The sequence below is a fragment of the Taudactylus pleione genome, unplaced genomic scaffold, assembly GCF_031769625.1.
Source record: "Taudactylus pleione unplaced genomic scaffold, aTauple2 ptg000796l, whole genome shotgun sequence".
NCBI classification, from domain to species: Eukaryota; Metazoa; Chordata; class Amphibia; order Anura; family Myobatrachidae; genus Taudactylus; species Taudactylus pleione.
Window position 1 is genome coordinate 1,382,961 of NW_028285198.1, and position 16,228 is coordinate 1,399,188.

Below are 16,228 nucleotides of genomic sequence, written 5' to 3' on the forward strand. Positions count from 1 at the left end.
ACCTATTTCACCATGTTTAGTGATGGGGCCAGCATGGATCTTCAAAATGTCTAATCTGGCTTGTTCATTGGGCAATTCAATATCTGCAAAACAAAACACAATATCAGCAGCTGCCGATCGCCGTACGTGTACCTATGTCCTGTCAGGCAGCACACGGGGTGGGTGGGATACACATTTGCTGTTATACTTAGTGCGCACAGACGTTCTAGCCAATAATACGACATGGGTATTATATATATTTCTTGTAATTGTCTGCATTACCCTAAGTCAGTGGTTCCCAAACTGTGTGCCGTGGCACCCTGGGGTGCCACAGGGCACGTGCAGGGGGTGCCTCAGTTGGTGGTCTAGCACAAAATCAAATTATTTATAGTCAATGTAATGTAAATATCTGAACAAACAGAAGGAAAAACCTGTCTACAACCACATACCTGACCCTAAGGGTGACAGGGGAGCACAATTTACTTAATTTAGTTATTTTTTCTGAATTTCTCAAAGAGAAACTTTGGGCTTAGGGGTGCCATGAAAACAATTCTGATACTCTAAGGCGCCGTGATTCAATAAGTTTGTGAAACTCTGCCCTAAGTAATGCCAATAAAGAGAAATCTAAAAAACTAAAAATGATACAGAAAAACCTATTTTGGACAAGAAAAAAAAAACTAACGCATCCCAGAAAGTTAGATTTGGTTTGGTTTGCTTACTACAGCCATTAAGCGGTTAATCACAAAAGATCACAAAACACGTACGAATTTTCCGGTCGAGTCTCCCAGGGCGTAGCAAGGCCGGGTCTAATGTGTCTGGTCTGTTAGTCGCCATTATCATTTTCACTCTGTGCAGGGTATCAAATCCGTCCATCTGGTTCAGTAACTGGCAAAAAAAAAACAACACAAAATTAGGATATTTTGTACTCACCGTAAAAATCAATTCCTCCGAGTCCATCTGGGGGGCGCTGCAAAGACTCTGGCGCTCCTGATAAAATCGCTGTGCGAGAGTCGTCTCAGTGTCCGCCAGCTCGGACGAAAGAGGAATAAATACACTTGTCAGTGTCTCACACACTGTACTGATCACACAACAAGAGCCAGCAGGTACTGACTGCTCCTCCGCACGACGCATGCCCCAAACTAGCTCATAACAGGTGCAACAAAGAAAGATGCAAGTTGATAGGTCTTCTATATATTCCTGAACGTGTCGTATACTGTTTAGGCGTTCTAGTATTTGCTAAGTGTCCAAACAAGTCTTGTAACTTACTGTGAGGACCTGCCCTGCAATATAGCAATTGAGGGCATCGATACAGTCTATAATACAGTGCAATTGTAAGTATGATTGCATTTATTTTATTTATATACAGTGGTGGCCAAAATTGCGGACACTTTTTGAAATTTGAATGTTTTTCAAGTTCGCATGCTTATAAAAACTGACACTTCATGTAGTGCAATGATTCATATCAAATGAAAGGAAATTTAATGCTGAATTCAACACAATAAACAGGTCGTCAAATATTTGCATTACAAGGGAAGTTATGCCGTGAAAACAACACTTAGGGTGACAATCTGTGTACTTATGATGTTACTGTCCTATCAGTATTTTGTTGGGTATCCTTTATTTTTCAAGACAGCAGCACAGCGATGTGTCATTGAGCCAACCAATGTTTGGAGCTCTTCCTTCTTTTTTATGTGGTGCCATGAGACAATTATAGCCTCAATTAATTGTCTATTATTGGACGGACGCCTCAGATGTACCAGTTTTTTCAAACGGAACCACAAATGTTCTATTCGGTTCAGGTCTGGGCTGTGTCCTGGCCATCCCAGCACCTGTATATCATTCTCCGTGAACCCCTTTTTGCGTGTCCGTGCAGTGTGGCAGGGAGCTGAATCATGCTGGGAAAAAATGGGGCATTATCTGGAAAAAGATCCCTGATGGAAGGTAGAAGTTTTGGTTGTAGGATGGTGTCAATGTACTTTCTGCTGTTCAGTGTGCCATCTATGACATAACGGCGGCCTACAGCATCGGCTGTCATACATGCCCAGATCATAACACTTGTAGGATTCTTTGTTGCCGCTTGAATAAATTCTGGATGTACCTCTTCCCCGATGCGACGTCTCACACATTTTCTCCCATCACTACCAAATATCGATATCTTAGTTTCGTCACTCCATATCACTTGTTTCCACTGACCTTCTGTCCATGCAATGTGTTCTTTTGCCTACTGTATTCGTTTCTGCCGCTGATTTTTATTCAGCAATGGCTTTTTTCGGGGAATCCTACCTTTTAGGCCAACCTCCGTTAGTCTTCTCCGTTCTGTTCTTGCACTGACAAAAACACCAGTTGCACTCAGGTCACTGCTAATGGCCGCAGATGACATCCATCTGTCCCTGATGTAAATTCATTTTATTCTCCTATCTACAGCCGTTGTGCAGTTTTCCCGTCCTTTTCCTTCTTTGTTTTGTATAGATTGTGTTTCCTGATGGCGTAAACAAAACTTTCATACTCCTGATGATGTCACATTCCCACCAATTTCTCTCACAATTGCTGCATACGAAAGACCATTTTCACCCAACACCACAATCCTGGATCACGTTGCTGTGCTGCGGTCTTGAAAAATAAAGGATACCCAACGAAATACTGACAGGACAGTAACATCATCAGTACACAGGGATTTTCACCCTAAGTGTTGTTTTCACTGCATAACTTCCCTTGTAATGCAAATATTTGACCTCTGTTTATTGTGTTGAATTCAGCATTAAATTTCCTTTCATTTGATATATGAATCATTGCACTGCGTGAAGTATAACAGTTTTTATAAGCATTCGAAGTTGATAAATATTCAAATTTCAAAATGTGTCTGCAATTTTGGCCACCAGTGTATCTAAAGTTGGATATATTTTATTTATTACCAGTTATTTATATAGCGCACACATATTCCGCAGCGCTTTACAGAGAATATTCGGCCATTCACATCCGTCCCTGCCCCAGTGGAGCTTACAATCTATATTCCCTACCACATGCGCACATACACACACTAGGGGTAATTTTGTTAGGAGCCAATTAACCTACCAGTATATTTTTGGAGTGTGGGAGGAAACCGGAGTACCCGGGGGAAACCCACGCAAGCACAGGGAGAATATACAAACTCCACACAGTTAGGGCCGTAGTGGGTATCGAACCAACGACCTCAGTGCTGTGAGGCAGTAATGCTACCATTACACCGTCTGTGCTGCCCTATATGAATATGAACTTTTTACCATATAGAAAATATTTGGCACCACCGTTCTATCCCCCCCAGGTAGCAAATTAAAAAGCATAAATACGCATTACCCAAACCTACCTCCATTAGAGTTCTCTGAATTTCTCGATCTGCTGAAGTACCCTCGGAAAATCGCCGACCACCTGTGGAGTTGGCAAGCGCAGATTGGTCAGGCCCAGGTATTAAATAAGCGACCAGTCACTTTAGATCTTCCCAGGTGTAAAAATGCAGATTCTCCTTACCTATGGCATCGATTTCATCCATAAAGATTATACACGGCTGGTGGTCCCTGGCGTAGTTGAACATTTCCCTAATGAGTCTGGCACTTTCACCAATGTATTTGTCTACAATTGAACTAGATACAACCTGGAACAAAACGACAAAAAAAGAAAGAAATAAAAACAAAAGCCGTTAAGGTGAATCTGCCACTTTGAGACATTTCCGGCAGCCATTTTGTGGGCGGAACCAATATTTAGCCTATCATGTGATGTCACTAGTTACCAGTACATTAATAGGCTGAAAAATCAAATATTAGCTTCACCCAAACAGCATCTTACTCCACTTATAAACTACCTGGAGCTGCAGAAGTGACACCGATACCATAGCTACAAATCTACACAACTAAACTAAACTAGACAAATCACCCAAACATGACGCCCACTATGAATATATGAACATAGAATAGTAAATATCACACAAAAACAATAAAGCTATATGGATTACCTTTAAGAAATTACAATCCAACTGGCTGGCAACAGCTCTTGCTAAGAGAGTTTTCCCAGTACCTGGGGGGGGGGAGGGATAAGTAACAATGATATTATATAATATAAAGATTCTCAGATATTGTGTTTTAGAATATTGAAAGAAGGATCGTGAGAGAGGCACAGAGAACGAGAGGCACAGAGAACGAGAGGCACAGAGAACGAGAGGCACAGAGAACGAGAGGCACAGAGAACGAGAGGCACAGAGAACGAGAGGCACAGAGAACGAGAGGCACAGAGAACGAGAGGCACAGAGAACGAGAGGCACAGAGAACGAGAGGCACAGAGAACGAGAGGCACAGAGAACGAGAGGCACAGAGAACGAGAGGCACAGAGAACGAGAGGCACAGAGAACGAGAGGCACAGAGAACGAGAGGCACAGAGAACGAGAGGCACAGAGAACGAGAGGCACAGAGAACGAGAGGCACAGAGAACGAGAGGCACAGAGAACGAGAGGCACAGAGAACGAGAGGCACAGAGAACGAGAGGCACAGAGAACGAGAGGCACAGAGAACGAGAGGCACAGAGAACTAAAACACACAAGTTCTCTCTGGAAACATTCAAATCCTTCAAATAAATTTAAAAAATCAGTAGCCTAATGCCGGTTACGCACTAGACGATAGGTCGTCCGTTTCCAACGGATCAAATCATATCGTCCACATTGGCCAGTGTGTACCCACTATGCTGCTGACGATTTGCGCTCCCATGCATCGTCAGCGACATCGCCCGTTGGACCTGCATGCAGGTCCGACAGGCGATATCGTCAGCAGGGCCCATGCTGCCGCAATGCAGAGTGGCCCCCGCTGTCGCTCCCAACATCGGCAAGTGTGTACGCACATGCCGATACCCCACTGCGTTCCGTCACTAACGAGGTCGTCTAGTGTGTACCAGCCTTTCAAGTTAACTTCTGAAGAGTAGAAAAAGTGGCAAGCTGGAGATTTCATCTAGAAAATACAGTATTCAAACTCTCTCCCTAAGTACTACTAGCTTCTCATAGAACTTGGTGAAAAGCAAATACTTTGTTAATGCTGGGGACACATTCAACAATGTGTATGGCTGACCCCCCGCCGACGGGCCGACATACCGGGCGGCTGGTACACTTTAGACGATACTGTGCCCGACATGTCAACCCCTGCCGCATCATGCCGCATGGGGTCGGCAGTCGCATAGTCAACTTGAGCTGCACGTAGGGCTGACCTGACAATGCAGCTGACAACCCAGGAGGAGAGTACAACGGCCAACCTCGTGGGTGCACACTAGACGATTTGAACTATTTGTCGTTCCGATCCGTCTGAATCGGGCAAATCGTTCAAAATATCATTAAGTAATATCATTAAGTGTGTACCCAGCTAAAGTCTCATGCGCACAGGCATTCATTACAGGGAGGCAATTGAAATTGCAGGTAAAAATCGCGCCCGTGACTTTCTGCAATTCAATTCCAGAGCTGCGGACTGTTATTGTGGCAAAACGCGCAGTATGACAGGAAACAGTCTACAAACAGAAGCACTAATGTCCAGGAGCATTATTACAACATATTAGTTACATTTACATATAAATAAAATGTAAAAAAAAAAAAAAAAAAACACCACCCAGAAAAAAAACAACAACAAAAAAGACATATTGAGCATAACTCCCTCTGACTTCGGCTTTGTAAGAGCCTATTCTATCTGGTCAGTGCACAGTTCTCCCCATTACGAGCCCTTAATCCACCTTTTACAGTTTTGCGAAAATAAAAATGTTTAATAAACAGAGTAAAAAGTCATCACTTTCTCAGCATGAAGATATCACAAGGTGTTACATTTAACAATTCACGAATGTTACATCATAAGCTATAATTCAAGGCACAAACTCCGCTAGGGTACAAAATAAATAATGTAAAAGGACCCTAAGTGGGTACAGACCTGGGGGGCCATAGAGCAAACAACCCTTTGGAGGTATAATTCCTACACGCTGGAACAGCTCTGGATTTGTCAGAGGAAGCTCAATCACCTGTTCATAGCAACAACAAGAAAAAAAAAAAAAGTTATTCACTGAATGTTTTTCCCTGTTGGCTTAAGGTATAGTCTTAGGGGGGTATTTAAATAGCGGCAATGACAATACGGTGCCAGCCGGAGTTTAGGCTTTTTCTTTGAAAGCCGACGACCACCAACATTGCAGATGATTCCCCCCATCCCATAATTATTGGATGTGCGCACCGTACATCGTGAGCGTACATTTCTGCTACTTAACAACCCAGCTTAGTATGTAAGTATAGGAGCCACAAACCGCTGCATTACTGTGACATATGCCACAAGACGTTCCGTCCAGCTCCGGAGTTTCTATAGACATGTGCAGCCCAGTCATTGTCTCATAGCAAACGCAAATCACTCACATACCTCTCTGAGCTCTCGGATCTGCTCAGACAGACCTCCAATTTCAGAGTAGGACACATCGCCGGGGTCCTCATGGGACATGTTATACACAAGCGGATCCACCTCTCGTGGCAAGTAGCTGGAACAGAGATAAGATAACAATGAGCCCAATTCTATACGAGATAAAAGCCCAGTGAAGTATGGCAGTGGCCGGCACGGACAAATCGGAGAGCCACAACCTCAAATCACCTAACCCTAATAAATCCTTATACCCTCATTCCGCAATGCTGGAGCAAATGTCTACAATTAGCAGATTAGGACCATCCTCTGATGACATGTTGGATGCGAGCCCACTATGCTGAGCTGGTCTTTGCACATAGACCTCGATAACAAGCCTAATAACGTACATTGGGCCTGATTCAGACCCGGACGCTATTTGCGGCCGCTCGCTGGCTAAAAGAGGCCGGCTATTTAAATCACGCGCTCGCACTGCGTCGCGTTAAGCCGCCCACTAATAGTGAGTGGCCACAATATGCGCTCGCACCTGTATAAAGACGCGCCTTTGCCACTCGCAACACACGTCATCTCCGGCAGTTGTAGGATTAATCGGGAACATCGAGAGCCATCGGAGCTGCTCGCAGCGCTTGTGGTAGCCTTTTCCCATCACAACATTGTGAGCAGTTCTGGCTAAAATACAACCCAGTCACGTGTGTAATGACGCTACTTTGCTAATTATGCACGCCCATTAAACGCCGTTCTGACACGCCTGCGTTCGCACATCCACACCCCCGTTGTCAAGCACCTTCCCCTGTTACCACCCACAAACGGCACTGTCACTCAAAATAGTGACCCGACTGCGTGCTACGGGCGAGCACTTTCCCATGGCACTGACTGGTTCGCGCATGCGCATTGCGAATCATACGCATACGCAGATTGCGAAAAATCGCTCAATGCGAGCGAGCGTAGCATAGCGTACGGGTCTGCATCAGGCTCATTGTACCACAAGGTCAGACACTCACCGCATAATAGTGAGAGTAGTCATGTCCAACGCCACTCTCGTCCCTGGCTTCAGCTTACTTTTATCAAGCTGCGTCAAAAGAAACACAAACACATTCAGGCACCCTGACAATATAGTAAATGAGCTGCATAGTGTTCATTCTATCACCCTGCACCTGACACAGCCCGTGCAGTTCCTCTTTCCTGCCAGGGGTGTCACTCTCTGCTCTGATGCTTCTGGCACACTCGTCTGTATCTCAGCAGTTTGTTGCATCAGTTGAGTGTTCTAGAAGCACCAGAGCAGAGAGCGACACCCCAGGCAGGAAAGAGGAGCTGCACGGGTTGTGACAGGTGCTGGGTGCTAGAATGCAGGGACTGGGAATATATTGCAAGGATTCACATTTGTCCCCATGTGTGATGAGAAGTTGGGTTGCTGCTTTACCCAATACTATCTTGAGCGGAAAGGGGAGCGTTCAGTACAGCTAGCTCTCCTCCCCCTTCGGAGCTAGGAGGTAAAATTGGGTCATGGGTAAAAGCCCTCTATCATTGTTTTGCCCGCTACACAATTATACAGCAAAGAAATACAACAGTGACAGGTTCCTAAACTTCAACACAACCACAAGAGTGTTCAACAAAGGTCAAACACTTCTTAGCGGCAGCTTACAAAACTATAATATACGCTGTATATAATTATATGATCCAGATCAATAGTTCGGTTACTTAATACACTTATAAATAATGAGCACTTCAACTTACAAAGAAAAAAAGCTATAATGAACGGACGTTACCTGCCGACGGCACCCGACAACATATCTCGGCCCGTTTGTTGCTTTCACAATGACTGAAATCATAGGAGTTTGAAAGTGAGACCTTATATACAAATATTTATTCATTCAACACATGAAATAAACCTAATTAAACTATATGTAACAACATAAAATATATGCATCAGAGGATATAGTATACTGGCGCCAACACTTACATTTTTCTTCTGTTAGCTGTTTAAGGACTTCTCCCACAATCTGGAAATATTGGAGAAATATACTGTAATTATGGTGTAATAAAAAGCTATTGGAGAATACAATACAATTTGTTGCCGCTAAACACAGCATAAATGGTGCCAGAGCTTGACGACCGGGATATACGCCCAGCAGCAGGGATTTCGCACACCCGGAAATTTGTGGAAACACTTATTAAAAACAGGAAGATTTGCAGAGACTATTCCCAGTGTTGTCATTCTGCCACGAGTGTCCTGGTGTCGCCAAGCACATCGTATGTAATGATGGCAGCCATAAGCAGACAGGTGACACAAGAGTCCTGGTGTCGCCAAGCACATCGTATGTAATGATGGCAGCCATAAGCAGACAGGTGACACAAGAGTCCTGGTGTCGCCAAGCACATCGTATGTAATGATGGCAGCCATAAGCAGAGACAGGTGACAAGTGCCCTGTGACCACTGAATTCACAGCAACATGACAACTAGAATACGTAGGACATAAAGTCCACTCCCTTTAACCACTTAACTGGCACGGCCACATAGGATGCAACCACTGCCAGATGGGCTCTCTCTGACACGGTCACATCCCACGTAACCGTGCACTCCAGCTGCGCCCCCCGCCGTTTAGAATAGGAAATCAGTTCTGCACGTGCGATTCCATTCTGCTGGCCCGGCCCCCTGGCGGTGATGTAGTGGTCTGCGATCGACAACATCACTGACGATTTAGCGCCCCAGGAGGCCGTGCAAACGACATTCTGAAGTTCCCCCCTGAACACTATTAGCTGATCTCCAAGTGCAGAGATCAGCTGGGGGACTGATGATCAGTCCACCCCTGGGCCACTCCACTGCGCTCTGCAGGAGGGGTAAGGGACCTGGGGGGAACGGTGTAACCGTACCCTGGGGGGGATAATGCTTCAAGGTAGTTTATTGCCACTGGGGGGGTGACCGTTAATACCCAAATGTCTGCCACTGAGGGGGGCCTTCAAAAGGGACCTACAGACACTAAGGTGGCCGGGGCTAAACCACTGGGGGATCTGTTACTATTGGGGAATCTATTGTCACTGTGGTTAAAGGAACATTCGGATTCCTGTTGTGCAAGATCATATAATAACAAAGGGATATTAATGTACACGGTATGGAGAGGCCATAATGAGCCAGCAGAGTAATCTGACATACGAAGCGCTCTGCTTACCTGCCCCACGCTCTGCAGAGCCTTCAGGTCATTCTCTGATTTCTCATACTGTTTGGTGAGTTCCTTCAATTGCTCTCGCACTGGGGGGGGGGGGGAGAAACACCATCAATTTAAGGAATATATGAATGACAAGTCTAAATAGTAACAGTGAGCAATGTCCTGTAATGTACAATGGCTAATACCAGTGTCTCCCAAACTGTATGCCGCGGGGCACTTGCAAGGCTGGCACAGATTGGCAGTCCAGTAACACAACCCTGTCCAGCACCACGTAACTAACCCTAATGTTGGGTACATTATTAGATGATCCTAGATTGCGGCCAACAGGACGACCGATGCAACGATACTTTGGTCGCCCGTACACACAGAACGATATAGCGCGTGACCACACAATATATATATTATTCAGTGGCCACATCCAGGAGCATGCTGTTGGCCGCTGAATCGCCACATCTGCTGTGCAGGACAGATGATGTGATGACACTGCCGACGACCCGCGGGAGCGCGCAATTGCGGTTACACACTAGACGATGTGCCCGATATCGTTCCGACACACGGCAAAGTTATATATCAAACGATATTTTGTTTAATGTGTACCCAGCATAAGGGTGACAGGAAGCACAACCTACTACATTTAATACTTTTTTCTGTCTTTCTTGATAACAAACTTTTGGCCCCGGCGTGCTGTGAAACATTACTTATAGTCTATGGCTCCGTTATTCAAGACAGTTTGGGAATCACTGGCTTAAACAAAAACGCAGATAGATCACTTGACACTTCGCAGTACGAAATATGTGTTATTCTCAGTGGGAAGTAAAATATTTACAGCCAAATGCAAAGCTTTAGCAGTATCCATATAATAGAAAACTAATATTTGTAACTCAAATTTATTTACACTTTTGTTTTTCAAAAACAAAATGTATCAATAAAATACAACAAATACAAACTTTCAATTATCAATACCCCTATTGTGCGGTGTTGTGCAATATCAAACACAAAATTCACAAACAATTCACTCATTTTGCCAATAGTATGAGCAGTGCTTATGGGAAATATGCAGCGGGTAAGTATTTATAGCATCGATTAGAATTACACAATCTGCAATAACTGTCAGCAAAGCAACATTAATGTATTTAATTTGTTAATTGTCAAATCTTGAAAACATCTAAACAAGTAAAATATTTTATAAAGCAAATAATTCCCTGGATCTAATGAGTAAGACGGGTGGGGGATGGCATAGCAGTGATGGCAGAATTATGCCATGTCACTGGGTATCATATCTGCCAGGACTGAGCCCTCTTACACCTGCTGTGAATTACTGTAATGAGGATTTCTCTCTGCCACATATTTACAAAGTCTGAATGGAAGTTTCCCCCATTGAGAACAAAGTTACACGTGATTTGAACAGTGAGGAAATTGTGTGTATATTATAGGAGAGTTACTACTGTGTGCCCCCCACCACGTGGTATAATGTGAGCAAGGGCATTATTGTGTGCCCACTGTGGTGTGATGTAAGCAGGGGTATTACTGTGTATACCCCTCTGTGGTATGATGAGAGCAGGGGTATTACTTTGCGTCTCCTGTGGTGTGTTCAGGGATATTATTGTGTGCCCCCTAATATGGTGTGGGTAGGGGTACTGCTGTGTCTCCCTCTTGTGGCATGTTCATGGCATTATTGTGTCCCCCTCCCATCTGGTGTGGGTAAGTGTGTTACTGTCTACCCCAGTGTGGTGTGGTGAGAGATGAGGTATTATGGTGTATATCCCCTTGCGGTGTGATATGAGCAGGAGTATTACGGTATATACCCCCCTGTGATGTGATGAGGGGTATCACAGTGTATCCCCCTATGATGTTATGGGAACAGGGGAATCACTGTGTATCCCCCCTGTGATGTGATCAGGGGTATGTATCACTGTGTATCCCCCCCCTGTGGTGTGATGTGAGCAAGGGTATTACGGTATATACCCCCTGTGGTGTGATGTGAGCAGGGGTATTATGGTGTATCCCCCCCATGGTGTGATCAGGAGTATTACTGTGTATCCCCCCCCTGTGATGTGATTGGGTCAGGGGTATCACTGTGTATCCCCCCCTCTGATGTGATATGAGGTATCCCCCCCCCTGTGATGTGATGGGATCAGGGGTATCATTGTGTATCCCCCCCCTGTGATGTGACCAGGGGTATCACTGTGTACCCCCCGTGATGTGATCAATTGTATCATTGTGTACCCCCCCTGTGATCAGGGGTATCACCCCCCCCCCGCGTGGTGTGATGGGATCAGGGTAATCACTGTGTATCCCCCCCGGTGCTGGTGACAGAGTTCCCGGGGATGACACCGGTCGCCCCAGATGTCAGCAGCCTCCCCGGCATCCAGCCTGTGATGTGTGCGGAGATCCGGGGCTGAGAGATGCTGCGGTGCCCGCTCTGGCCCAGCCGGTACCCGGCCCCGGCGCTCCTAGGCCGGCATGACACAGCGACTTGAGGACGGGGATGTCCGGAGCGGTGACGCGGCTTCTCCGAGGCTACAACACCTGCCGGCCGGCTCCCCCGCCTCTCCCTCCGCCACTCACACTCCTTCAGCCGCCCGTCTATCTCCTTGTGCTCCAGCAGCTTCTTCCTGTAATCCTGCAGCGCCTTCTCCCGCGGGTCCGCCATGATGAGAAGCCGCTGCTCATAGGGAATGCCGGGAAGGGCCATGGCCGCCGGGGGAGGAGGACTGAGCGGGGAGCGAGAGGCGCAGCCAGGGCCAGGACAGAGCGGGAGCCCGGCACCACAGCGCCTGCCCTGGCGGGCGGAAGTACTGCATACAGGAGGTGGCGTGGAGCACTATGGCCGCCGGTGCAGGACAAAGCGGGAGCCAAGCACCACAGCGCCCTCCCTGTCTGGCAGGGGTACTACACACAGGGTATAGCAGGGAGAGCCATGGCAGTCGGGGGAGGAGGAAAGAGCAGGAGCCTGGTACCACAGCGCCATGCCTGTCAGGCAGGGGTACTACACACAGGGAAAGGCAGGAAGGGCCATGGCCGGGAGAGGAGGATAGAGCAGGAGTCCAGCACCACAGCACCCTTGCTGCTGGGCAGGTGTACTACACACAGGGCCATGACCGCCTGGCAAGAGGGGAGGATAGAGCGGGAGCCCAGCACCACAGCGCTCTTCCTGCCAGGCAGGTGTACTACACACAGGGCCATGACTGCCGGGAGAGGAGGATAGAGCTGGAGCCCAGCACCACAGCACTCTTCCTGCTAGGCAGGTGTACTACACACAGGGCCATGACTGCCGGGAGAGAATAGAGTGGGAGCCCAGCACCACAGGGACATCAAAAGAAGACTTTGGGCCTGATTCTGAGTTGGACGCTGGAGCATCTTTGTCTGGTCTATTGATGTTCTTCAGGTGTAAACTGGCCCCCAGGGGTACAGGGGAAATACCCGATGGGCCCCAATGCCTGAGGTCACCACCCCTCCTCTAGGGGTCAGGTTCCAGACTGTGCTCTCAAATTATATTGTTTCTCAGATACATGGTGGAGCAGGAACATCCTTGCTGACCTTTTGACAGCCCCCTCTGGGAGGGGGCATCCAGGTCGGCACTGCGAGGGGGCGGGTCTGGGCATGACAACATGATTAGCGGCTTTGTGGAGCAGGGGTGGAGCCACGATTATATGATTTAATGGGAACTGCGTCATCGGCCGCCTGCACCTCCCACTTCACTCGGGAGACTTGACCACCTTTCTGGGTGGCCGGGAGCTCCACCCGATTTTCAGGAGCCTCCTGATCATTCCGGGTGGGTGGGCAAGTATGAGCAAGACCACTGATGAACATGGGTGCTGGGTTCTCTTCTATAGAAACTACACCAGGATTCACCTTCCTGTCAATCAAGTTGGTGGTCACAATGCACAATAATGTGTAAGGAACATTACTGCTGTGTGGTCATAATGTATAAGGGGCACTACTACTGTGTGGTCATAATGTATAAGGGGCACTACTACTGTTTGGCTTAATGTGTAAGGGATATTACTACTGTTGTCATAATGTATAAGGGGCACTATTGCTTGCCGTAATGTGTAAGGGACATTACTACTGTGTGGTCATAATGTGCAAGGGACATTACTACTGTGGTCATAATGTATAAGGGATACTACTACTGTTTGCCGTAATGTGTAAGGGGCACTACTACTGTGTGGTCATAATGTGTAGGGGGCACTACTACTGTGTGGCCATAATGTGTAAGGGGCACTACTACTGTGTGGCCATAATGTGTAAGGGACATTACTACCGTGGTCATAATGTATAAGGGGCACTACTACTGTTTGCCGTAATGTGTAAGGGGCACTACTACTGTGTGGTCATAATGTGTAAGGGGCACTACTACTGTGTGGGCATAATGTGTAAGGGGCATTACTACTGTGTGCCCAAACTACTGTTTGGCTTAATGTGTAAGGGACATTACTACTGTGGTCATAATGTATAAGGGGCACTACTACTGTTTGGCTTAATGTGTAAGGGACATTACTACTGTTGTCATAATGTATAAGGGGCACTACTACTGTGTGGCCATAATGTGTAAGGGACATTACTACTGTGATCATAATGTATAAGGGGCACTACTACTGTTTGCCGTAATGTGTAAGGGGCACTACTACTGTGTGGGCATAATGTGTAAGGGACATTACTACTGTGGCCATAATGTGTAAGGGGCACTACTACTGTGTGGCCATAATGTGTAAGGGACACTACTACTGTGTGGCCATAATGTGTAAGGGGCACTACTACTGTGTGGCCATAATGTGTAAGGGGCACTATTACTGTGTGGCCATAATGTGTAAGGGACATTACTACTGTGGTCATAATGTGTAAGGGACATTACTACTGTGGTCATAATGTGTAAGGGGCACTACTACTGTGTGGACATAATGTATAAGGGGCATTACTACTGTGTGCCCATAATGTGTAAGGGACATTACTACTGTGGTCATAATGTGTAAGGGGCACTACTACTGTGTGGTCATTAGAAATGAGCGGGTTCGGATCTCAGAGATCTGAACCCACCCGAATTTAGCAGGTCCGAGTCGGATTCAAGCAGGCTCGGGGTTTCACGCCTGACTCGGATCTCAAAACCGAGGCAAAACCATAGACCATAGCTGGTGCTGCTGATCCATGCTGGGCTGGTGCTGTGCTGTCTGCTGTGTCCATCTGGGCTGGTGCAGATACATCTGGGCTGGTGCTGCGCCCATCTGGGCTCAAGTTCTGGACTCAAAAAAAAAATAAAAAATATATATATATATATAGTCAAAAAAAACAAACAATAAAAGTGTCTTTTTGTGTAATCTTTTTCTGTGTGTGTGTGTGCATGTTAGGCTTAACCGCACAAGATCCAGCCAGCAACGCAAGTTGCAACCTAGTGCTGCCCGATTCCAGTCATCTATCGGTGCTCTGGGCCCAAGTTCTGGACCTGTAAAAAAAATACTAAAAGTGTCTTTTTATGTGTAATCTTTTTCTGTGTGTGTGCGTGTTAGGCTTAACTGCACAAGATCCAGCCAGCAACGCAAGTTGCAACCTAGTGCTGCCCGACTCCAGTCATCATCAATCGGTGCTCTGGGCCCAAGTTCTGGACCTGAAAAAAAATAAAAAAATATATATTTTTTCTAATATTTGTCTATGTGCGCACAACTGCATGTGTGTGAATTTTGTAACCGCACCTTGGCTACACTATTGGTGCTTGTGACACTGCTTCAAGACCGCAGAAAATATGGAGGGCTGTCACATGACGAGCCAGTTCAAGAGCCACATGTTGTAGCTGTCGCCAGCAGTACAGGCCGTCAACTTCCTCGTCCTCTATGAAGGCCCATGCCCCAGGGCTTAAGTAAAGCAAGTTTTACTGAAGTTAAGAAAACAAAATTGAAAGGAAATTTGCCTTTAGATAAACAAAGTAGTAGTGGTGGTGGTGGTCCAATTAAAAATGTGAAAGTTGTTAAGACAGCTCCAGAAAAAGCAACTGTGTGCCCTGAGAAATCAAAATCACAAATCCCCGAGGAGAGTGCAAGTGTGTCCGCGGTTGCCATATGTAAGCCAGACCTAAATACTAGTGTACTGGAGGATCCTCCAAGTTCCAACATTTGTGTGCCCTCTGTAAATGTGGGGAAGGGCAGTCAACATCTTGCAGACATAGTCATTGAGGATGCTTCTGTGGAATTGCACATGGAGAAGGAGGATATTTTGGTAGTTGAAGGCACTAAGGATGATGAGGATGTTGATGATGAAGATGTTGTAGATGAGGATGTTGATGCCGAGGATGTCCTTTGTGTAAGTAAGGCAACAGCTGTTGCCCATGGATTGAAAAAGCCAAAGCCCATTGTTGTCATGTCAGGGCAAAAGACAAAAAAATCCACTTCTCACGTGTGGAATTATTTCCACCCCAATACGGACAACAGTTGTCAAGCCATATGTAACCGTTGCCTAGCAAGAGTGAGTAGAGGGAGGGACCTAAACCACCTACGAACCTCCTCCTTGTTACGTCACTGGGAGCGCATTCATCAAATATCAAAGCGTATGTCGCCAAGTTCGAAAACTCAAAATGTAACAAGTCCAGTGTTACCTACCTGCTCTCTCTCTGTGGGAGCCAAGCACCTTCGATCTCCAACACCTGCATCATCAACATCCTCGTTCGTCATCGAGAGTAGTCCTGTTGCATCCAATGTTGTT

The 16,228-nt window shown here is 46.4% G+C and overlaps 1 protein-coding gene across 1 annotated transcript in view; it reads right to left on the bottom strand.

Moving 5' to 3' along the window:
* Window positions 1-12,313, bottom strand: part of PSMC6 (proteasome 26S subunit, ATPase 6) — a 29,556-nt gene extending 17,243 nt beyond the window's left edge. The window contains exons 1-12 of the mRNA XM_088457953.1: window positions 12,104-12,313; window positions 9,539-9,618; window positions 8,332-8,371; window positions 8,138-8,190; window positions 7,373-7,440; window positions 6,378-6,492; window positions 5,904-5,991; window positions 3,965-4,026; window positions 3,484-3,607; window positions 3,323-3,384; window positions 744-864; window positions 3-83 (exon numbers count right to left, since the gene is read on the bottom strand). Coding sequence (XP_088314079.1) covers window positions 3-83; window positions 744-864; window positions 3,323-3,384; window positions 3,484-3,607; window positions 3,965-4,026; window positions 5,904-5,991; window positions 6,378-6,492; window positions 7,373-7,440; window positions 8,138-8,190; window positions 8,332-8,371; window positions 9,539-9,618; window positions 12,104-12,230 — 1,021 coding nt within the window. The 5' untranslated portion in view covers window positions 12,231-12,313. The remainder of the gene's footprint in view (window positions 1-2; window positions 84-743; window positions 865-3,322; window positions 3,385-3,483; window positions 3,608-3,964; window positions 4,027-5,903; window positions 5,992-6,377; window positions 6,493-7,372; window positions 7,441-8,137; window positions 8,191-8,331; window positions 8,372-9,538; window positions 9,619-12,103) is intronic.
* Between the last annotated feature and the right edge of the window lie 3,915 nt (window positions 12,314-16,228).